Source organism: Schistocerca nitens, chromosome 5 (assembly GCF_023898315.1).
Source record: "Schistocerca nitens isolate TAMUIC-IGC-003100 chromosome 5, iqSchNite1.1, whole genome shotgun sequence".
In the NCBI taxonomy this organism is placed as follows: domain Eukaryota; kingdom Metazoa; phylum Arthropoda; class Insecta; order Orthoptera; family Acrididae; genus Schistocerca; species Schistocerca nitens.
The window spans coordinates 864,605,466-864,629,088 of NC_064618.1; the positions used below are offsets into that span (position 1 = coordinate 864,605,466).

Here is a 23,623-nt window from a genome sequence, read left to right on the forward strand (position 1 = left end):
AGCTAAAATTTATCCGGTGACTCAATTGTAATCTCATTAGAAGGTTTGAAATCAACTGAAAAATTATGCACACACAAAACTAAAAAGTAGAAAATGATTAATAAGTAAAAATAAATTTTAACACAACACGTTTTCAAATCGGACTGAAGAATATAAAATATTTTTTCCTAGCCCTACACAGGTGGTTCTGATAATTTGTGATGATGAATTTTTAATATCTACGAAAATACCTGTAAGATTTTTAACGGAAAACGCAGGTCTCAAGCAGTACCTAACTGATGCATGAATAGTTCACCTCCTTACGATTACACTACACAGTACTTGATGTATGAATAGTTCACCTCCTTACTATTACACTATTTAGCAACTGATGCATGAATAGTTCATCTCCTTACTACACTCCTGGAAATTGAAATAAGAACACCGTGAATTCATTGTCCCAGGAAGGGGAAACTTTATTGACACATTCCTGGGGTCAGATGCATCACATGATCACACTGACAGAACCACAGGCAACAGAGCATGCACAATGTCGGCACTAGTACAGTGTATATCCACCTTTCGCAGCAATGCAGGCTGCTATTCTCCCATGGAGACGATCGTAGAGATGCTGGATGTAGTCCTGTGGAACGGCTTGCCATGCCATTTCCACCTGGCGCATCAGTTGGACCAGCGTTCGTGCTGGACGTGCAGACCGCGTGAGACGACGCTTCATCCAGTCCCAAACATGCTCAATGGGGGACAGATCCGGAGATCTTGCTGGCCAGGGTAGGTGACTTACACCTTCTAGAGCACGTTGGGTGGCACGGGATACATGCGGACGTGCATTGTCCTGTTGGAACAGCAAGTTCCCTTGCCGGTCTAGGAATGGTAGAACGATGGGTTCGATGACGGTTTGGATGTACCGTGCACTATTCAGTGTCCCCTCGACGATCACCAGTGGTGTACGGCCAGTGTAGGAGATCGCTCCCCACACCATGATGCCGGGTGTTGGCCCTGTGTGCCTCGGTCGTATGCAGTCCTGATTGTGGCGCTCACCTGCACGGCGCCAAACACGCATACGACCATCATTGGCACCAAGGCAGAAGCGACTCTCATCGCTTAAGACGACACGTCTCCATTCGTCCCTCCATTCACGCCTGTCGCGACACCACTGGAGGTGGGCTGCACGATGTTGGGGCGTGAGCGGAAGACGGCCTAACGGTGTGCGGGACCGTAGCCCAGCTTCATGGAGACGGTTGCGAATGGTCCTCGCCGATACCCCAGGAGCAACAGTGTCCCTAATTTGCTGGGAAGTGGCGGTGCGGTCCCCTACGGCACTGCGTAGGATCCTACGGTCTTGGCGTGCATCCGTGCGTCGCTGCGGTCCGGTCCCAGGTCGACGGGCACGTGCACCTTCCGCCGACCACTGGCGACAACATCGATGTACTGTGGAGACCTCACGCCCCACGTGTTGAGCAATTCGGCGGTACGTCCACCCGGCCTCCCGCATGCCCACTATACGCCCTCGCTCAAAGTCCGTCAACTGCACATACGGTTCACGTCCACGCTGTCGCGGCATGCTACCAGTGTTAAAGACTGCGATGGAGCTCCGTATGCCACGGCAAACTGGCTGACACTGACGGCGGCGGTGCACAAATGCTGCGCAGCTAGCGCCATTCGACGGCGAACACCGCGGTTCCTGGTGTGTCCGCTGTGCCGTGCGTGTGATCATTGCCTGTACAGCCCTCTCGCAGTGTCCGGAGCAAGTATGGTGGGTCTGACACACCGGTGTCAATGTGTTCTTTTTTCCATTTGCAGGAGTGTATTATCTGTTAGATGTGCCCCACGTTTTTAGTTTTAAATCTTACAAGTATTGTCATAGCTATTAAAAATTCACAGTCACAAATTTTCAGGGATATCTGTATAGTGTGAGGAATCTCTATACGGTTAAGAGAAATTTATAGTTTTCAGTCCGATTTAGGAACGTGTTACATTAAAAATTCATTTTTATTTATATAATTATTACAATGAAGTCTGGCGGCTCGAAACCGTACATTCAGAGTCACGTTGCAAATGGATCGCCTGCAAAGCCACGTTTACTGGATCGGTTTTGCTTATAAGTTTCTGAAACCAGTCACAAGTCACACTTTGAGTTATTTTATTGACCGGTTCCACTATTCAAATGAACAAGAGCATCATCAGAATATACAGTTTACAGTTGCATCCCAGTTCTAAAGACTAAGCCTTGGATTCATTAACTCTAATCTGCGTTTTTTTAATGCGTCAAATAGAAACTGAGAGACATCAGTTATTTTTCGTTCGGTTTGGAACTTATTGAGTGGATCTTAACTAATTTCCTTTACGCCATTCTGTTCGAAATACTGTAATATTTTGTCAATGTCATATTTTTCCTATAATAACTGCGCCGTATACCATTATCAGATTGTATCACTAAATCTCCTGCGTCCAGCAAGTTTTAATTTAAAGTTTTAACTATGGTAAGTTCCGGTGTATTGGAAGTACTTGCATTTACTGCACTATGTAGGGGTTTGTTCGTTTGTAAAGCAACTTTTGTTTCTTCATTTTTGTTTAATTTGGCGCAAATACAAGCCACTTTTATCTCAGAAATTATATCTTTAATGTATATCTTCGATAAATTGTGCTTTCAGTGATACTGAAGTCTTTTCTCTAATAAGGCTACCTCACTCTTGTTCAGCTGTATATTTGTTAAATTTACGTGCTTACCATAGAAATTAATTTGTGTTTCTGAGTCATTTATGATACCATCGGCAGCGAATTGTAACGAGTTATAAACTTTCTTAAGTGAATAGCACTAGATTTATGTGTAGCACGTCAGTGTAACAAATATACAGTTGCGTTACAAACAAGCAAAGCCCTACATAATGCACTAAATGCAAATGCTTCCAATAACTGGAACTCAGCACATTATAAATTTTAAATAAAAATTGCTAGATGCAGGAGCTTTAGTGATAAAATCTGTTACGGATAATACGGCAGGGTTATTATATGAAAAAGATTAAATTGACAAAACATTACAGTATTTCGAACAGAATGGCATAAACGAAATTAGTAAAGATACACTGAATCAGTTCCAAACCGTACTGTAAAGAAAAATTGATGCACCTCAATTTCTATTTGACCCATCGGTAAAACGTAGATCAGAGTTAATGAATCCGAGGCTTAATCTTTAGAGCTGTCAGTCAACTTTAAAAGCAGTCTGTAATGCTTTCAGACAACTGAAAACTGTTGAAACAGGTCTACTGGGAGTTTGTTATTTGCATTTCTGGAATTTTTACACATTTTGTGTGGTATCAACGTTCGATACCACACTTGTTAGCACTTGGAATATCGACCGCAGTCCGTAATAGATATCGCTTGACCCGCGAGTCGCGACTAGCGCCGCTCCGCGGCTTGTATCAAGTTCCTAGAGAGCTCTCGTCCACTCTTGCTCGGGATGTCAACTAATAAAGTACCATAGCCTTCAGCTGATAGGAAGCAACCTCTAACAAGGCGCTTAGTCAAGTATGGCATAAGTAATGCCTATCTGGATATCTGTTTGTAAGTATATGTGTGCAGCATATGAAGAAACCTGTAACACAATTAAGTACAATATATATTATTTTTTACCCACGACTACTAATTATTTCAGTCGTTGCAGATGCAGACTTCACTGCCAAACCTGTAATATAGGTTTCTATTCAGCATTGGCCACCTGTCATCATAACAACTGACGGCGAGCATCATAACACTTTGGATGTCTCAAACGCTAAGCGACGATTTTGAATCGCTTATTATTCGCGCGTAGTCTTTGGTCAGAGTAGTTATGTCGCTGGGAGATGTGCTTGTTTTGTTATCGCTGCTTGGCAGCGAGAAGCGCGGGAGTTCTATCGGTAGAGCAGTAGTGAGAAAGACGCCTGGCAGATGGCTCGTGGCCACGTAGACGTAAATTTAAGTGCATCTGTACTGAAGTAAAATTATTTGTTTTTATATGCTGTGAAACAGACGAGAAGGACTTGATTAGTGTTTTAGAATAAAACAGTATGAAGAGGAATGAAGGTAATATTTTATTTATTGGCATTGCAGTCGCGAGTAGTTAGAATCATTATTGAATGAGACGTCCATATCACGGAAGTTTAGATTTTTCATTAAAGGTTGAGTAGTTTTCACTGTAAGGTATTTTTCACAGTTATTAATTTTTTGTGTAATATTTGAGAGAGTGAGAGTTTGGTATCAATGTTGCCCTTTGTCAGTGTTCATGACTGTTGTAACATGAATTGCATACAAGTAATATATATCAGATAATTTAAAAACATCCTGGCAGATTAACACTGTGCGCTGGACCGAGACGAACTCGGGACCTTTACCTTTCGCGGGCAAGTGTTCTACTCGCTTTGAAGCTATGTGGAGGGGTCTGGGTCGTGCTTGGGTAGCTCATTTGGTAAAGCACTTGCCCCCGAAAGGCGAAGGTCCCGAGCTGGATTCTTGATCCAGCACACAGTTTTTAACTTCCAGGAAGTTTCATATCGGCGCGCGCACCGTGCAGAGTGAAAATTTCGTTCTGGAATTTAAAAACACCTTGTTAAAGGAATTTTTCTCGTAAGAACATTGCTCGCATCCTCGATCCAAGCCGCATTTATTTAAAGGGTGTCTCACTCAACGGTGTGTATAAAATAGTTTATTTGTTGTCTGGAGCACACTGTACCAAGCTCTCAGCTAGTGCCGTTGACACACAGAGAGCAGCGAGCACTAGCAATTACATTACGAGGTAAGATATTTTCATTTCAGGATCAGTTTGCTACGAACATTATCGACGCACAGGGACCATTTGATGAGCAGCATTAACGCACGGGGACCACTTTGTTTAATTAAAGAGATTAATACTGAAGTTTGTGAGCGTGTGGGTGCTATTCCTTCGCAACGGATTAATCTGAGATGTACCCTTTACCCTGTGGCTCCCGCAAGATGCAATTTCCACTCCCACACTACTACAGAAATCAGACAGACGCTCCTAACGTTCTAAAGAGAAATGCCTGAAAAACTTTCAGCCATAAATATCTTCTGGAGTCGTCCGCTGTAAGGAAATGATACAAAAATTCACTAAATTTCTTACTAACTAGTGGGATACTTGGGTACTGGAGTAGTGCTAGTTAGTGTAAGAAAAACATGAAACTAACGAAAATTATTATTTATTTTGCTAAAATTCTGAGAAATCACAATGGCACCTTTAGTTATGAACTGAACAAGTTATTTCCGGGTTCTTTTTGGAATGTGAAGTTACCTTTCAAGGATAGGATTCGCCAATGAAATTTCTATACAAAGTTTAAGATTGCTATTGACTTGGCAGAATGGCTGAGAGGCGCACCTACTCAACTTGAATAATTATCCTTTAGAATGTTGCTAGATATGGTCGAGGCTGTTGTGTGTGAAATGCAGTGAAATATGGGGCTCACACTAGCTGTAGTGCACAATACCGTAAGCTGCGATGACTGCTGCCTGCGCCGCTCGCTGCTGACAAATGAGATAACTCTTGTTCTATCTGGATTGACCTTTTCCAATCAAACTCTCCCTATGCCTTGATGAAGTCAAGAACTCCTATTCGCCCCTAGTCTAACTATTGGCGTGGTACACGGTCAGATAACCAGCCCACCACGATGCCACTCAAAAATTCGCTCGCTGGCATTTAACTATAACTCTGTCCGTTCACACCGCACAACAAGTGTGGCGGCCAACACCGCTTAATCGCAAGGAGTCAATATAGAGTCGCACTCTGATTCGCTCTCGACAGGGAAGCTCTCCCAGTGAAGTACTGAGGAAAGACTTGTTCCTCGCTCTTTGAGTACACGTACGAGCGCGCACGCTCTCTTTACGTGTTCTCGCTCCAAGAGCGACAACAGAATGGCCCCTCTCCACACCAGACGTGAAGGGGTATATCTTTCAGTCTCTTCCATTACTCCTTCAGCTCAAGGCGTCAGGAATATCGTCTGCCAATCAGCATTGCTCTTCTAAAACGGGAGAATGACGTTTCGTTTAAGGCGACGAATCCGGAAATCTGTAGCATTGGCGTTTGGCGTTTGCTCTCTCCCTGTGAAAATCTCTGAAACTGCGTGCTATAGTTGTAAATAATGCATAGGCTGGGCACTCCTACACAATGTAGTGGAATTTGCTTTTAAACCCAACACGGGGTCATTCTGCCTTTCACTCAGGCAAACGCTGTCCGCTCCACGGGCGGCCGAGGCTGACTCGTCCTGTGAAGGGACTGGCCTCCCAGCATGCGGTCTGCCTCTCTCGAACTAAAAGCTCCTGTGACCGTCGTGTCTGGAATGTATGTGTGTACGCCAGCCTCGAGTATTTCAATCTTGGTGCGCTTACTTGTTATTTTCATATCGTTTACATGAATTCATACAACATTGACTTTTTCGTATCGAGTTTGGGTTTGAATGAAGCGTCTTGGTGTGCGGAATATGATTGTGAGGGCGGAATATGTAAGCAATGAAGGTCAGGAGACCACGACGTCTTACAACTTCAGGATTTAATCAGTTTGCATGTTTCTTATGAATATTATAAAACAGGGCAGGCAGGTATATATTTGGTTTCTCTCGCAGTTGGAAATGCACAAAGTCACCCAAAGTTAAGCAACAGCAAAGTTACGACCAACCAATCAAGTCAGTACAAAATCCAAAATCCAACAAAAAGAATTATTAAAAGTAACTTTCACTGTATATTCTGATGATGCTCTTGTTCGTTTGAAGAGCGAAGTGGGTCGATAAAAGATACAAAGTGCGATTGGTGGCTATTTTCAGAAATTTAATTTTAACACTCGTTGCCTCTGCAGGCAAAGCCTGCTCTCGGTTTAGCTTCTGTTGTTATTGTATATTGTTCATCACTAATTGTGAGACACCCTCCTGCAGGTGTGAGAGTAGGCGTAGATGCCCCCCACCCCCGCCCCACCAGCAGGTGACTCGCCGGGTGGAGGGACAACGCACTAGTTGTGAGACACCCTGTAGATATGAGGGCAGGCGCAGCTGCCTCCCTTTCAGCAGGTGAACTGCCGGGTGGCCACGCGGAGAGTGTTATTCAGAGACAGAGGCTCACCGGCAGCTGGACGATGTCGTGCCGGCGCTCGCTGGGCGACCGTCCTCGCTTGGGCCGCACCAGCACGAAGACGGAGCGCAGGTGGTCGCAGGCGTACAGCAGCTTCTCGAGCAGCACCTTGCCCATGAAGCCGGTGCCGCCCGTCACCAGCACCGAGCGGCCGTCATAGAACGCCGAGATCTCGCTAGCGGGGCTGCTCTCCGCCATCTTCGCCTCTCCTGGAACCGTCAAAAGGTCACAGTCAGACGTCAGGCAGTACTAAAACATAAGTCACAGTGTGCCCTAATTACCTCGTCGCTATTAGGAACGAACTGACCACTAAAACTGTTATCTGTCCAGAGACTTTCCTACAGAAATATATCAACGACCTGTCTTTTTTCTTTTTCGGTGGGGAGGGGGAGGGGGGGGGGGAGAGAGGCGGTTGATCAGTCTTCTGACTGGTTTGATGCGGCTCGTCACGAATTCCTCTCCTGTGCCAACCTCTTCATCTCAGAGTAACACTTGCAACCTACGTCCTCAATTATCTGCTGAATGTATTCCAGTCTCTGCCTTCCTCTGCAGTTTTTACCCTCTACAGCTCCTTCTAGTACCATGGAAGTCATTCCCTGATGTCTTAACAGATGTTGATGGTGTTAGGACAGCAACCAGCCATAAATTTACTTTCAGTTCCTTTATTCAAAGGGCACCGTTACCGGTTTCAAATCGTTCTGATTTATCCTCAGACGGTTTACACGCTTTCTTTATGACATGTGGTGTGTTTTTTAAAGATTAATAGTAGTAAAATATAAATAATACATAATTATAAACACGCTACACACAGATGGTTGCGTTACAGATTTTCGTTGCATGTGACTTACGTGAAACGTCGGTTTGGAGTGTTTGTTTTCATAACATTCCTCCAACAGATGTAAATACATTCCCACTGCATTCTTATTGTTGTTGGACGAATGTTATGAAAACAAACACTCCAAACCGACGTTTCACGTAAGTCATATGCAACGAAAATCTGTAACGCAGCCATCTGTGTGTGGCGTGTTTATAATTATTTAATTATTTATATTTCAGGACAATTAATCTGTAAAAAACATACCACATGTCATAAAGAAAGCGTGTAAACCGTCTGAGGATGAATCAGAACGATTTGAAACCGGTAACGGTACGCTTTGAATAAAGGAACTGAAAGTAAATTTGTGGCTGGTTGCTGTCCTAACACCATCAACATTTGTCTTCAAACAACAGCCACGGTCTCCATCATGTCATCATATGACAAAATTCCATCTTAAAAGATGTCCTGTCATCCTGTCCCTTCTCCTTGTCAGTGTTTTCCACATATTCCTTTCATCTCCGATTCTGCGCAGCACCTCCTCATTCCTTATCTTATCAGTCCACCTAATTTTCAACATTCGTCTGCAGCATCTCAAATGCTTCGATTCTCTTCTGTTGCGGTATTCCCACAACCCATCTTTCACTACCATACAATGCTGTGCTCCAAACACATATAGCCGAGCGGTTTATTTATTTTTTATTTACACGTCAAGTTCCGTAGGACCAAATTGAGGAGCAAATCTCCAAGGTCATGGAACGTGTCAGTACATTAAATTACAACATAAAAGTAATAACAGATAACAATAAATGTTCACGAACCTGAATAAAGTCAGTCAATAAGTTTAAGTAAACGGTAACAGCAATACAATAAGAATCAGCTTAATTTTTCAAGGAACTCCTCGACAGAATGGAAGGAGCGACCCATGAGGAAACTCTTCAGTTTCGATCTGAAAGCGCGTGGAGTACGGCTAAAATTTTGGAATTCGAGTGGCAGCTTATTGAAAATGGATGCAGCAGTATACTGCACACCTTTTTGCACAAGAGTTACGGAAGTCCGATCCAAATGCAGGTTTGATTTCTGCCGAATATTAACCGAGTGAAAGCTGCTTATTCTTGGGAATAAACTAATATTGGTAACAAGAAACGACAATAAGGAATATACATATTGAGAGGCGAATGTCAAAGTACCCAGACTCGTGAACAGAGGTCGACAAGAGGTTCGTTAACTCACAGCACTTACTGTCCGAACCGCCAGTTTCTGAGCCAAAAATATCCTTGTAGAATGGGAAGAGTTACCCCAAAATATTGTACCTTACGACATAAGTGAATGAAAATAAGCAAAGTAGACTAATTTTCGTGTCGAATTTCACTCACTTTTGATAGCGTTCGAATAGTAAAAATGGCAGTATTAAGTAAGGGATGAGATGAATACACTAAGCAGATTCAGAAGGATTTAGGTTGCAGTAGTTACTGGGAGATGAAAAAGCTTGCACAGGATACAGTAGCATGGAGAGCTGCATCAAACCAGTCTCTGGACTGAAGAGTACGACAACAACAACAAGTCTTTGAACAAGATCCTGAACGTGGGCATTCCACAACAGCTTACTATCTATCTGAACAAGTAGAAATTTGTCTAGGGCGTCTTGCCACGGTCCGCGCGGCTCCCACCGTCGGAGACTCGAATCTTCCCTCGGGCGTGGGTGTGTGTCTGTTGTCCATAGCATTAGTTTAAGTTAGAATAAGTAGTGTGTAAGCTTAGGGACCGATGACCTCAGCAGTTTGGTCCCATAAGATCTTACCACAAATTTCCAAAAAAACATATATTCTCAGAAATTTCTTCCTCAAATTGAAGCGTACGTCTTATGCTAGTAGACTTCCCTTTTGCCAGTGTTAGTCTGCTTTTGATGTCTTCATTGCTCCGTGCGTCATTGGTTATTTTGCTGCCTAGGTAGCAAAATTAGTTAACTTCATCTGCTTCGTGACCATCAGTCCTGATGTCAAGTTTCTCTCTGTCCTCATTTCCGCTACTTCTCATTACTTTCGTCTTTCTTCGATTTACTCTCAGTCCATATTCTGTTCTCATTAGTGTGTCCATTGCATTCAGCAGATCATGTAATTCTTCTTCACTTTCACTCAGGATGTCATCAGCGAATCGTATCATTGAAATCATTTCACCTTGAATTTTAATTCAACTTCAACCTTTCTTTTGTTTCCATTATTGTTTCTTCGACGTACAGATTGATCATACGCCAACTTGATGGTGGTGAAAGGACACACAGTCAGCGTATTGTGTACACCTGTGGTTGTAGAGTGGGAAAACTAACTGAATTAAGAGCCACGCTTTGATATGGTCTCCTTTCTTTCATAGAAATCTATATACTGGAGGCAGTGCATAGCTGCATGATTTAAGTGGAAACTCGTAGCCTTTGTGGTCATCTGTGGCCCCAACGGGTGGTGGCGCCAATATGTCCAGAGATAACTACACCCCAAATAGAACTAACAGGAAAACATCACCAACTGGACCTGACATTTTACGGACAAAAAAAACACACTAGGAAGATAAAATACGAGTTAGACGAAATTTCCAATTGGTTTGATGAATGGCAGCTCGCTCTAAATGTGGAAAAATCTAAGTTAATGCGGGTGAGTAGGAAGAACAACCTGTAATATTCGGATACAGTATTACTAGTGTCTTGCTTGACAGTCGTTTAAATAACTTGGGCGTAGCGTTGCAAAACGATATTACATGGAACGAGCTTGAGACAACAGTGGTAGGGAAGGCGAATGTTCAACTTCGGTTTATTGGGAGAATTTTACGAATGATTGGTTCACCTGTAAAGAAGATAGCATGGATGACGCTGGTGCGATCTGTTCTTGACTACTGCTCGAGTGTTTGGGATCCGTGACAGGTAGGATTGAAGGAGGAGATAGAGGCAACTAAGATTCGGGCCGCTAGGTTTGTTACCAGTGTGTTCGGACAGAACGTAAGTGTTACGCAGATGCTCCGGGAACTCAAACGGTAATCCCTGGAGGAAAGGCGACGTTCTTTTCGAGAAACACTGCTGAGGAAATTTAGAGAACCGGCGTCTGAAGCTGACTGCCTAACGGATTCTACTGCTGCAAACATAGAATGCAAGTGTGGACCACAGAGATAAGATTCGAGAAATTTGGGTTCATGTGGATAATCCCAATCCCAAAGAAAGCAGGTGTTAACAGATGTGAAAATTACCGAACTATCAATTTAATAAGTCACAGCTGCAAAATACTAACGCGAATTATTTACAGACGAATGGAAAAACTGATAGAAGCCGAACTCGGGGAAGATCAGTTTGGTTCAAATGGTTCAAATGGCTCTGAGCACTATGGGACTCAACTGCTGAGGTCATTAGTCCCCCAGAACTTAGAACTAGTTAAACCTAACTAACCTAAGGACATCACAAACATCCATGCCCGAGGCAGGATTCGAACCTGCGACCGTAGCGGTCTTGCGGTTCCAGACTGCAGCGCCTTTAACCGCACGGCCACTTCGGCCGGCGATCAGTTTGGATTCCGTAGAAATGTTGGAACACGTGCGGCAATACTGACCCTACGACTTATCTTAGAAAATGGATTAAGGAAAGGCAAACCTACGTTTCTAGCATTTGTAGACTTAGAGAAAGTTTTTGACAATGTTGATTGGAATACTCTCTTTCAAATTCTGAAGGTGGCAGGGGTAAAATACAGGGAGCGAAATGCTATTTACAATTTGTACAGAAACCAGATGGCAGTTTTAAGAGTCGAGGGACATGAAAGGGAAGCAGTGGTTGGGAAGGGAGTGAGACAGGGTTGTAGCCTATCCCCGATGTTATTCAATCTGTATATTGAGCAAGCAATAAAGGAAACAAAAGAAAAATTCTGAGTAGGTATTAAAATCCATGGAGAAGAAATAAAAACTTTGAAGTTCGCCGATGACATTGTAATTCTGTCAGAGACAGCAAAGGACTTGGAAGAGCAGTTGAACGGAATGGACAGTGTCTTGAAAGGAGGGTATAAGATGAACATCAACAAAAGCAAAACGAGGATAATGGAATGTAGTCGAATTAAGTCGAGTGATGCTGAGGGAATTAGATTAGGAAATGAGACACTTAAAGTAGTAAAGGAGTTTTGCTATTTGGGGAGCAAAATAACTGATGATGGTCGAAGTACAGAGGATATCAAATGTAGACTGGCAATGGCAAGGAAAACGTTTCTCAAGAAGAGAAATTTGTTAACATCGAGTATACATTTAAGTTTCAGGAAGTCGCTTCTGAAAGTATTTGTATGGAGTGTAGCCATGTATGGAAGTGAAACATGGACGATAAATAGTTTGGACAAGAAGAGAATAGAAGCTTTCGAAATGTGGTGCTACACAAGAATGCTGAAGATTAGATGGGTTGATCACATAACTAATGAGGAGGTTTTGAATAGAATTGGGGAGAAGAGGAGCTTGTGGCACAACTTGACTAGAAGAAGGGATCGGTTGGTAGGACATGTTCTGACACATCGAGGGATCACCAATTTAGTATTGGAGGGCAGCGTGGAGGGTAAAAATCGTAGAGGGAGACCAAGAGATGAATACACCAAACAGATTCAGCAGGATGTAGGTTGCAGCAGGTACTGGGAGATGAAGCAGCTTGCACAGGATAGAGTAGCATGGAGAGCTGCATCAAACCAGTCTCAGGACTGAAGACCACAACAACAACATGGAAGCATATAGATAGTCGTTTTCCCCTCGCTCTAGTTGCGAGTGGAACAGGAAAGAAAATGTCTAGTAGTGTACAGCGTACTCTCCGTTACGCACCGTACACTGGTTTGCGGAGTACCTAGGAAGATGTAGATGTACATCAGCCCCCGTCATCGACCTCGATCGAAAATTTGGCCAATCATTTAGACAATATGTAGTTATGACTCTCTGAGAGTATAGTTTTTAAATTTACCGCTCCCCGTTTGTTCGCCACTCGCGCCAGTCCAGCCCAGCCCGCTAATACCCGAACGTGAAGTAGTGTGCAGTGGGGCGACAACCTCTATTCGTATCATGTTTGATGGCGAGGCCTAGGTGTCTCGAAATCGAGAACACATGTTACTCTAAGCAAAAAGTAACAGGTAATACGCGTACGAAATACGTCAACCACACGCACATCTACGTTCGACATTATTTTAACAATATTCTCGTGCTGATATTCTGCAGATATATATACGTCTCAACATCAGAATGAATTGTGAAATGAAGTTGATGATTTTCGGTTTGCAATTTTCCACACCATTCCCGCTCTTCCAAATGTACTTCACTTTAACAGTCCCAGCTTTAAAATCCAAGAAAATGGCACACAAAGGTAATGCTAATAATCAAATAGCACTACGCTACTTATTTATTGGCACACTCACTCATTTTATTCGTTACTCTGCATTTGTGAATCGCAACGTTAAAATGTTCGAAACAAAGACATCTCTTGCACCTGCTACGGGTTAGAAACCGAGCACTTTGACACAATGAACAAAGCATATTATGGCTGTGGCTAAGCCATGTCTCCGCAGTATCCTTTCTTTCAGGAGTGCTAGTTCTGCAAGGTTCGCAGGGGAGCTTCTGTAAATTTTGGAAGGTAGGAGACGAGGTACTGGCAGAAGAAAAGCTGTGAGTACCGGGCGTGAGTCGTGTTTGGGTAGCTCAGATGGTAGAGCACTTGCCCGCGAAAGGCAAAGGTCCCGAGTTCGAGTCTCGGTCGGGCACACAGTTTTAATCTGCCAGGAAGTTTCATATCAGCGCACACTCCGCTGCAGAGTGAAAATCTCATTCTGGAAGCATATTATCAATGTCAAAACAGTTCTTGAGAAACCTTTTACGAATACACTGTACAGTACTTCGCGGCTAGAGTGCATCGGAGCGAGTGACAAACGACGGGTGCACGCGAAATACGAGTATTAAAAGCTGTACTGTCAGAAGGTCGTAACTGCCTATATCACGGCCATAATTTTCTCGTGGGATCGATCGCTGCGGTTGATATCTTGGGAGTATGTTCTTTCCTCCTTAAAAGTGTCAAGTCAATCTGGCGACGTTTCATTGTAAGTAGCCCAACACTACAGCCAGCTAGAGTATAAAACCTGCGTCTCACAGTAATGCAGCCAGCGACATTTTCAGAGTACTGCTCCCCTCGATCTTCTGTGTTTTCTTTCACTGCATATGAAACTGGGGGGAAGGGAATGGGGAAACGGAATTAGAAAGCTGGAGGTCTCCTCCACCCTATGCGGTTTTCGATTAAACACGACAAATCTTCTTCGTTTTTAATAATGCGTGAAGAAAATACATAGACAATCAGAGTGTTGCTGTTTACTTGGCTTCATGGCTGCGAATAAAAAACGAAGGTCAGTGACTCAGTGAAAAGCTATAGTGTCAAGCTGTAGTGGAAGAAGCTCTTTATTCTGCAACGAGCAATTGTTCATGAGGTGAGATCAGCAGAACCGCATGTCTGTCTTCTGTAGTAACCTTCAGCGGAACAAAGGAAAAGAACATTAGTGCCATTGAGCAATGGTATTGAAACATGTACCCTCACCAAAAGAGAATTATCAAGGCTGCAAACATCAGAGATGAAATTTCTTAGATCCACCATCCAGAAGGGCAAGATGAAGGAATGAGGACGTGAGGAAAGAAGTCGAAATAAAGACATCCCTATTGGATCGAATTGGCGCATCTACGCATCTAGACTTCGATGGTGCGGGCATGCGATGAGAATGGAGTCAACTAGAACAGACAAAATAAATTTGGAAACACAGGTGGATGGGAAAATACCTCAAGGAAGACCTCGAACCCGATGGACGGACTTTATTAAACCTGATCCAGTGACCAGAGGGTGGACAGTGGACGACGTTCTCTCTGAACAGGTGTATCTGGACAGGACGAAGTGGGAGAGGCTCATTACCAGTACCCGGGCAACTGGAACTGTTAAATATTCTTAACAGCTTGTTTAGAACTGGATTAGGTCATATAATTTCGTTCATCATATTACATGTTTCGGGAAAGCCTGCAACTGTGTCATTCCAGGTTTAAATAATGACAACTGCACAAGTTATTTATTAAGTAACTGGTGCAGTTTTCATTATTGAGATCATAGATTAGGTCATTCCGCACAATTCAGCATAGAAATACGTCTTTTCTTACTTTCAAAACCTGTAAATAATCAGCTTCAGTAATAAAAAACTTCTCCTCAAACTACAAGAAAACTTCCAAATTCAAAAGGCAATCACAGAAAAGAAAACACATAATAAATGACCAAACAAACATTAGCAATGAAATTGTATTTAAAACAATACATATAGTAGATAAACAACACAACCACTTTAGATACCACAAAAATGACGGACCAAACAATATACCCGCCCATGATTACCCAGCACACGAGTCAGGACATATCATCCCACCGTTACACACACACACACACACACACACACACACACACACACAGAGAGAGAGAGAGAGAGAGAGAGAGAGAGAAACAGCAGACGCTTCCACAACCACCAAAACAAAAGGTAATCACATACCGCAACATCAAAACAGAGTACGTAAGTGTAAGTGGATGTATACTACAACATGAAAACAAAAATATATTATATGAAGATGGCATCTGTTCTTTCGGATATGGCCGAAAGAACAGATGCCATCTTCACATCGTTTAAGGCTAACCGGTTGATGACCTTCTTCAGTGCGGATGCACACGATTTGCCTGATCTCTTACGGGACTCGGTGGATTGTCTTCCGCGAGTAATGGGTGTAATGGCAGGGGCTCTACGAATGTAGTGTGTGGACTATAAGTTGATAATGTGGGACCCACGGGGAGCGTTCCGGCGATAAATCCCTGCAGTCGCACCATCCAGTGTGCCCTCGGTGGCTCAGATGGATAGAGCGTCTGCCATGTACGCAGGAGAGCCCGGGTTCGAGTCCCGGTTGGGGCACACATTGTCAACTATCCCCGTTGGTGTATAACAACGCCCGTTAGGGTCTAATGGTATTGATTTAATTGTAATTTCAAAATTATATTAGGTGTCGGTGAGCGCAATGTACTTGAATTAATAAGCGTTTGTGTGAAACTTTGTGTTATGGTATGATGGTACAACAACACACTTCAGATGCAAAAATTAAGTTTGTGATAAACATTTTTGTCCCACATCGCCACACGAAGATCAACAGTGCTTCGATCCTCAGACCTCAAGCAGAGTTTTTCCACGCATTACTGTGTTCTGCTGCAGCTACACATCCACCTAGCTCTTAAATGTTTTAAAACGGCATCCACCCACCTGCCAATAGGTTGCCGTCTCGGTATTTTCTTTTGTCTTGGAATCCAGCATAGGACTTGCCGGTTTCACCCACCATCCACTCGTCTAACAGCGCGTGCCGCCAATCTCGGTCCAGTTTCCGTCACACTTGTGACTCTGTGTGTTCCGCGCCAGTCTGCTTCCTGACCCACTTGCTCATTCCCCTGCCTTCTCTCACAATAATTCAAAACACGCACATCTCCAGTGCTCGTTGAGCGCCTCTCAGATTCACTACCTTTTGGAGTAAAAGTTTATGCATCAGTTTCATCAGTCGAACTCGTAATACACACTGATTGTAAACTTTCCTTCCCATCCAAATCGAGTATTAAGCTTAGATTTGGAAAGCGCATGCAGTTTACCAAAATCCGTTGGATCTTCTCTATCTCTTCTATCAACCCTATCTGGTACGGATCCCACACCGGTGAGCAGTATTCAAGCAGTTGGCGAACAAGTGTATTGTAACCTACTTCCTGTGCTTTCGGACTGCATTTCCTTAGGATTCTTCCAATGAATCTTAGTCTGGCATCTGCTTTACCGACGATTAATTTTATATGGTCTTTCCATTCTAAATCACTCCTAATGCCTACTTCCAGATAATTTATGGAATTAACTGCCTCCAGTTGCTGACCTGCTATATTGTAGCTAAATGATAAAAGATCTTTCTTTCTGTGTATTCGCAGCTCATTACACTTGTCTACATTGAGATTCGATTGCCATTCCCTGCACCATGCGTCAATTCGTTGCAGATCCTCCTGCATTACAGTACAATTTTCCGTTGTTACAACCTGTCGATTTACTACAGCATCATCCGCAGAAAGCCTCAGCGAACTTCCGATGTTAACCACAAGGTCATTTACATATATTGTGAATAGCAACGGTCCTACGACACTCCCCTGCGGCACACCTGAAATCACTCTTACTTCGGATGACTTCTCTCCATTGAGAATGACATGCTCCGTTCTGTTATCTAGGAACTCTTCAATCCAATCACACAATTGGTCTGATAGTCCATATGCTCTTACTTTGTTCATTAAACTCCACTCTTTGTGACGTCTGTCTGCACTAGGCGCCAATACTGTTATGTTGCTAGCATTGAAGTGTATATTCTTCAGTATTCTAACATATGCTAAATCAGCACCTTGTTTCTACAGCGATGTTACTACAGATTTAGTTGACACCGAGACACTTTTCACTGCAACTTTTCTGGTCTGTTTATGAGAACTAGCACTAGTACAGTTTTATGAGGTATTTCGTTGGTTAATTCCACATGTTCCATACGTATGTATAGCCCAGTACGTGGACACGTCGTACTACAATTTTGTTTTGCATGTCACTCGTTAAACGTTCTTAAATTTTACTACAAATGTGAACGTATAAATCTTCCATACGAGCCAAAACATTATGATCTCATGCTTAATACACTACTGGCCATTACAATTGCTACACCAAGAAGAAATGCAGATGATAAACGGGTATTCATTGGACAAATATATTATACTACAACTGACATGTGATTACATTTTCACGCAATTTGGGTGCACAGACCCTGACAAATCAGTACCCCGAACAACCACCTCTGGCCGTAATAACGGCCTTGATACGCCTGGGCATTGAGTCACACACAGCTTGGATGGCGTGTACAGGTACAGCTGCCCATGCAGCTTCAACACGATACCACACTTCATCAAGAGTAGTGACTGGCGTATTGTGACGAGCCAGTTGCTCGGCCACCATTGACCAGGCGTTTTCAATTGGTGACACATCTGGAGAATGTGCTGGCCAGGGCTGCAGTCGAACATTTTTTGTATCCAGAAAGGCCCGTACAGGACATGCAACATGCGGTCGTGCATTATCCTGCTGAAATGTAGGGTTCTGCAGGGATCGAATGAAGGGTACAGCCACGGGTCGTAACACATCTGAAATGTAACGTCCACTGTTCAAAGTGCCGTCAATGCGAACAAGAGGTGACCGAGACTGTAACCAATGGCACCGCATACCATCACGCCGGGTGATACGCCAATATGGCGATGACGAATACAAGCTTCCAATGTGCGTTCACGGCGATGTCGCCAAACACGTATGCGACCATCATGATGCTGTAAACAGAACCTGGATTCATCCGAAAAAATGACGTTTTGTCATTTGTGCACCCAGGTTCGTCGTTGAGTACACCATCGCAGGCGCTCCTGTCTGTGATGCAGCGTCAAGGGTAACCGCAGCAACGGTCTCCGAGCTGATAGTCCATGCTGCTGCAAACGTCGTCGAACTGTTCGTGTGGATGGTTCTTGTCTTGCAAACGTCCCCATCTGTTGGCTCATGGATCGAGACGTGGCTGCATGATCCGGTACAGTCATGCGGATAAGAGGCCTGTCATCTCGACTGCTAGTGATAAGAGGCCGTTGGGATCCAGCACGGCGTTCCGTATTACCCTCTTGAACCCACCGATTCCATATTCTGCTAACAGTCATTGGATCTCGACCAACACGAGCAGCAATGTCGCGATACGATAAACCGGAATCGCGATAGTCTACAATCCGACCTTTATCAAAGTCGGAAACGTAATGGTACGCATTTCTCCTCCTTACACGAGGCATTACAACAACGTTTCTCCAGGCAACGCCGGTCAACTGCTGTTTGTGTATGAGAAATCGGTTGGAAACTTTCCTCGTGTCAGCACGTTGTATGTGTTGGCACCGGCGCCAACCTCGTGTGAATGCTCAGAAAAGCTAATCATTTGCACATCACAGCATCTTCTTCCAGTCGGTTAAATTTCGCGTCTGTAGCACGTCACCTTCGTGGTGTAGCAATTTTAATGGCCAGTAGTGTAATAATCTGCTCTTTCTCAAAGTCGCTTATCTCAATGGATCTTCCCGTTTGGAGCCCCCATCTTCGCTTGGGGGATCCCCCGTCCGTGTCTGCTCCCCTCGCATGCTTGGTGTTATAGCGTGGCCACCAGGCGGCTTCCAACGTCGCGGTGTGCAGTGGTGGTAATGTCGTGCCTTCTCAGTGTATATCGCAGTTAAGAGTACAGTTCAGTTTCGAAGTTTATGTTTTTGGGAAAATGATTAAAAGGTTTTTGTGGATACTCTGATCCTAATCTTTAATGACGAATCGTTAGTCTTATTTTGTTGTATGATTTTGTTAATGTACATCACTATCCTTTCTAATTCTGAATAATTGACATTAGGAATAGGAATTCTATAAACATCATTTCAGGGTGAATTTATTCTGTCAATGAATAACGGAAGACTCCATTAACGTGCGAAAATACTACTTCACTATTTTAGTCCCTTTCAATTTAAAATTTATCTCTATCTTTGTAATATTAACTGATCTCTCTCTAACAGGAGTCTTTTGCAAATATAGTGTAATCTTTTTCTTACCGTTTTCCGTATACATAAAGTGAATCACTGATATGTGTCTTCAAATTATAGTTTCGCTTGCGGAATACAGGTCAGACGATGCATGATAAGGCTGGAGAATAAGTAACACAGCCAACAATTTTTCTACATATGAAACATGCCAAAGATAGTTGCTGCTCTTAGCACGTAATTACCACAGATAGACACTCAATATACAGGGTGTATCATAATTAATGGCGTAAACGCATACAGTTGAAAGTACACGATATTAGAAGCGAAAACATCTCAGTAAACATAGGGTCGAAAATGCATACCTTAAGAACTACGAGCAATTTTTCATCTTCGATACTGTGAACCAAATCTCTTCTACAGCAAGCTCTTTGCTTTCCACATTTTGGGAACTAGTACTGTGGACCAAAACAAGAAAAAAATGTCCGGTAAACATGTGCTCTAAAATGCATACCTTAAGAGATATGAGCAGTTGTTCATCTTTGCTACTTGGAAACACAACTCTTCTAATGAACAATTGCTCATAACTTCTAAGGTATGCATTTTAGAGCAAATGTTTACTGGAAATTTTTTTCATGTTTTGGTCCACACTACTACATCCCAAAATGTGGAAAGCAAAGAGCTTGCAGTAGAAGAGATTTGCTTCACAGTATCGAAGATGAAAAATTGCTCGTAGCTCTTAAAGTATGCGTTTTCGAACGTTTGCTTAGACTTTTTTGCTTCTAGTATCGTGTACTTTCAACTGTATACGTTTACGCATTAATTATGATACATCTTGTATCAGGTAAATTTATTTTCGCGGCATTTCCACTGGGTGTGATCGCGTTCTTCAGTTGCAAAAATACTGCTCACTGCTAGCACCATTACTGTGTGAAATCCCTCTGTTGTTCACAGCACTAATATGATAAAATTTTCGCTAAGTGCATAATTCTATGCCGTGCTCAAATAGTTTTGCTGGTTGTGTCCAGGTAGTCGGAGTCTTTGTCTCTCTCGCGGCCTCCAGAGGAGAAATGAGCTAAGAATCGTGGCTTATTACGACAACCTGGCCGATGTTATCTAGGGCGACGCCAGCCACTGTAACGGAAGCGTGAAGTTCCGGGCAGAGGTGCTGGCTTACACGTAACGTCTAATTGTTTCCGTAATTTGCTAAAGGCACGCTCTTAGACGAGGCGAACTACTTTGCACGAATTGTGACACCAAACGGAAAGTTTAACATAGACAGTGTATCGAATAACACTAATATTTATCGTTTTTTCCAGAGGATACGTGCACCCATAAGGGTTAAACCATTAGATGATTTGGATTAACCTCGATAAAAACTAACAAACTGAAAAACTCGAAAAAGAACGGCAGTAGTACAGTAAGAAACTAAATACATGAGAAGTCTGTAAAGATAGAACAAACGGACTGTGCCTTCACATTTATCAATGTGTCTGGCAGCTTACCGATAACACGAAGAACTTTCAGTAAGTAATGCAACACACTTTTTGTTTGTGAATGGAAAGTTGGTTTTATTCAGTTTTCCAACACACCATATAATTCCCCACCCTTTTGGCTACAAAACCTATTTTTGCAACATAATCTCCGTTCAGTACGACTGCCTTATGTCACCTTACTGGGAGGGTCTCTATGCCCGCATGGTATCATTTGAAATGGTACTTGAATTACGTAACCATTACGGCACCTCACCTCAACCTCTCGATATCAGCAATATTCTTGTGTCTTTCTGTAAAATAGTTAACATATTTCTGTGACAACATTCAGATTTTATTTCATTAATGTAGAGGTACTTCGATACATCGATATGTATATATTGCAATGATATTATTCTTATGTGTATTCTTTATTTTGTCACTATGATCTTTGACGTACTTGTAACTCTGATTTTTGGGCGCGTAAGCGGTTATTAGAGAGTCAAGCTTTGGTCGTCATGTTAAAAAGACGCAAATTGTAGTCAGTTTATGAAATGTGAACTTTTACAGTGAGGAAGATATTTTCAAGTATGTTTTATATTGTGAAGTGATGTTTTGGAACGAGTTACGTAGTATTGGAACAAAAGTAATAAAAAAGAAGTGTAACTTAAATTCAGAGTGCTGACTACTTTTTTACATCACCATTGTCCTAACTTGCGAAAGTTTAATCTTCAAGAATGGTTTATGAAACACATCCATAAAACTTTTGAATATCGCAGAATAACACCTAGGCCTCTTTGCATCCGAGCTTGCAATCATCACTAACCTAAATTTTCGACGATTGAGCCATGAGTTCACAACGAGACCAGCGTGGGAAACGCGGAAAGATGAGTGCCTAGTTTATCCATTATTTGAGGAAATGACTTTATTAACTGTGCTCTAATGACACCTGCCACACAATATAACTTTGTTGTTGCCCGAAAATGCAATATTTAGCAGCGTGAGCAACACTACAATCATAATTAATTTTTGACCTTTGTTGTGGTAGGGTTGTTAGACACTCTACTGGTGGACGTCGGAGCCAACGTCTTGCTGCATCAGTAACCTCCGCAACAGCCACGTAGCTACTGTTTACGGCGGAGTGGATTCTTCATTGGACCAAACAGATGGAAGTCGGAAGGCGCGAGAACCGGGCTGTAGAGTGGATGAGGGGTGACCGTCCAGTCAAGTCTTGATGAACTTCTCTCGGGTGAGGCGGCTTGCGTGAGCTCTTGCGTTTTCATAAAGAAGGAGAATTTCGTTTGCACTTTTGTGGCGACGAGTGTGCTGCTTGGTCAGTTTTCTGAGGATAGGAAAAAACATTTCAGAATTTATCGCTGCACCATTGAGGGAGAACATCAAACGGAGTAACCAGTGTCCCAGAAGACTGGCTGAGGGTCCGACCTCGAATTCTTTCTTCGGAGAAGAGGTGGTGTGGCGTTTAGTTTCCGGCTCGAAGTGATGAATCCATGTTTCATCGCCTGTGAAGATGTTCGACAAAAATTGGCACGATGAGCCGCGTAACGCGCAAGCAATTCCGCACAGACTGTGCTACGTTGCTCTTTATGGGCTTCTCTTAGGCGGCGAGGAACCCGGCGGGTGCACTGTTTTGAGCACCCAGACTGGTCAACTACCGACAGAGACGTCCAGCTGAACAGCGAAGTGTTTGATAATGGCCGGTCGATCACCTCGAATGAGAGAGTTCACAAGTTCCAACATTCCAAAAGTCACAGCTGTGCGTGACCGGCGCTTGCAGAATGTCTACGGAGACCTGGTAGTGAACAAAAGCACGGTGAGTCGTTGGACGAGGCGCCCGTCGTCTTCGCTGCAACGTCGCGCAAACTTATACGTTCTCCGCCGCGCGAACAAGTGCGCTGTCGTCAGCAGAAGAGGTTCCACGGAAGTCTATCCTATTACGGTACCAGATGTGAACAAAGACGTGACTCAGGTATGGTTCGCGAGCTTCTTTTCATTGGTTTGGCCTGCTAAGGAACGCATAAAATAACTTTTCTCTTACTTCTTTTGAGTGGTTTTCCTTTCTTTCCCTATGTCTTTCTCTTCTTCTTCTCTCCATATTGGGCCAGTCTTTTTCTTTCTTTTCTCCCGGATGCCCCTGAACCTTTTTGCTTTTGCTTAGAACTTTTCTTTTTCTCGTACTTGTTCCTCCGTTATTTCCATTTCTCTTAGCTGTGCTGTAACTTCTTTGATCTACAATATTTATGTTTTTAGATTTCTGTCAAAAAAGTTAAATACACTGTTGGTATTCTTCTTTCGTCTAGCATTTTTAGGTGTCCACAAAAAACAACTCTTCTCTTCCTCATTGTGTCTAATATTCGTTATATTTGTTCATACACTTCTTTATTACTCAACATTTGGTATGTTGGACATCTGCAACCGAGAGGCGAATTTAATTAACTTAAATAAATCCGCATCAGTTGTACTAATGATTTATTCAAACCACAACCGTTCTGTAATAGTCACAAACGTATAAGTACGTGGTATCACGTAACATTCCGCCAGTGCGGACGGTAATTGCTTCGTGATACATTACCTGTGTTA

At 43.1% G+C, this 23,623-nt stretch overlaps 1 protein-coding gene and 1 non-coding gene across 2 annotated transcripts in view; one reads left to right on the forward strand and one right to left on the reverse strand.

Moving 5' to 3' along the window:
* The window catches only part of LOC126260059 (putative fatty acyl-CoA reductase CG5065), a 468,918-nt gene that overhangs the window by 329,616 nt on the left and 115,679 nt on the right, over positions 1–23,623 (reverse strand). Inside the window, exon 2 of the mRNA XM_049957250.1 lies at positions 7,096–7,313. Coding sequence (XP_049813207.1) covers positions 7,096–7,302 — 207 coding nt within the window. The 5' untranslated portion in view covers positions 7,303–7,313. The remainder of the gene's footprint in view (positions 1–7,095; positions 7,314–23,623) is intronic.
* On the forward strand, positions 15,808–15,882 carry Trnat-ugu (transfer RNA threonine (anticodon UGU)). Its single transcript has one exon. It is a non-coding gene; the product is annotated as a tRNA-Thr (tRNA).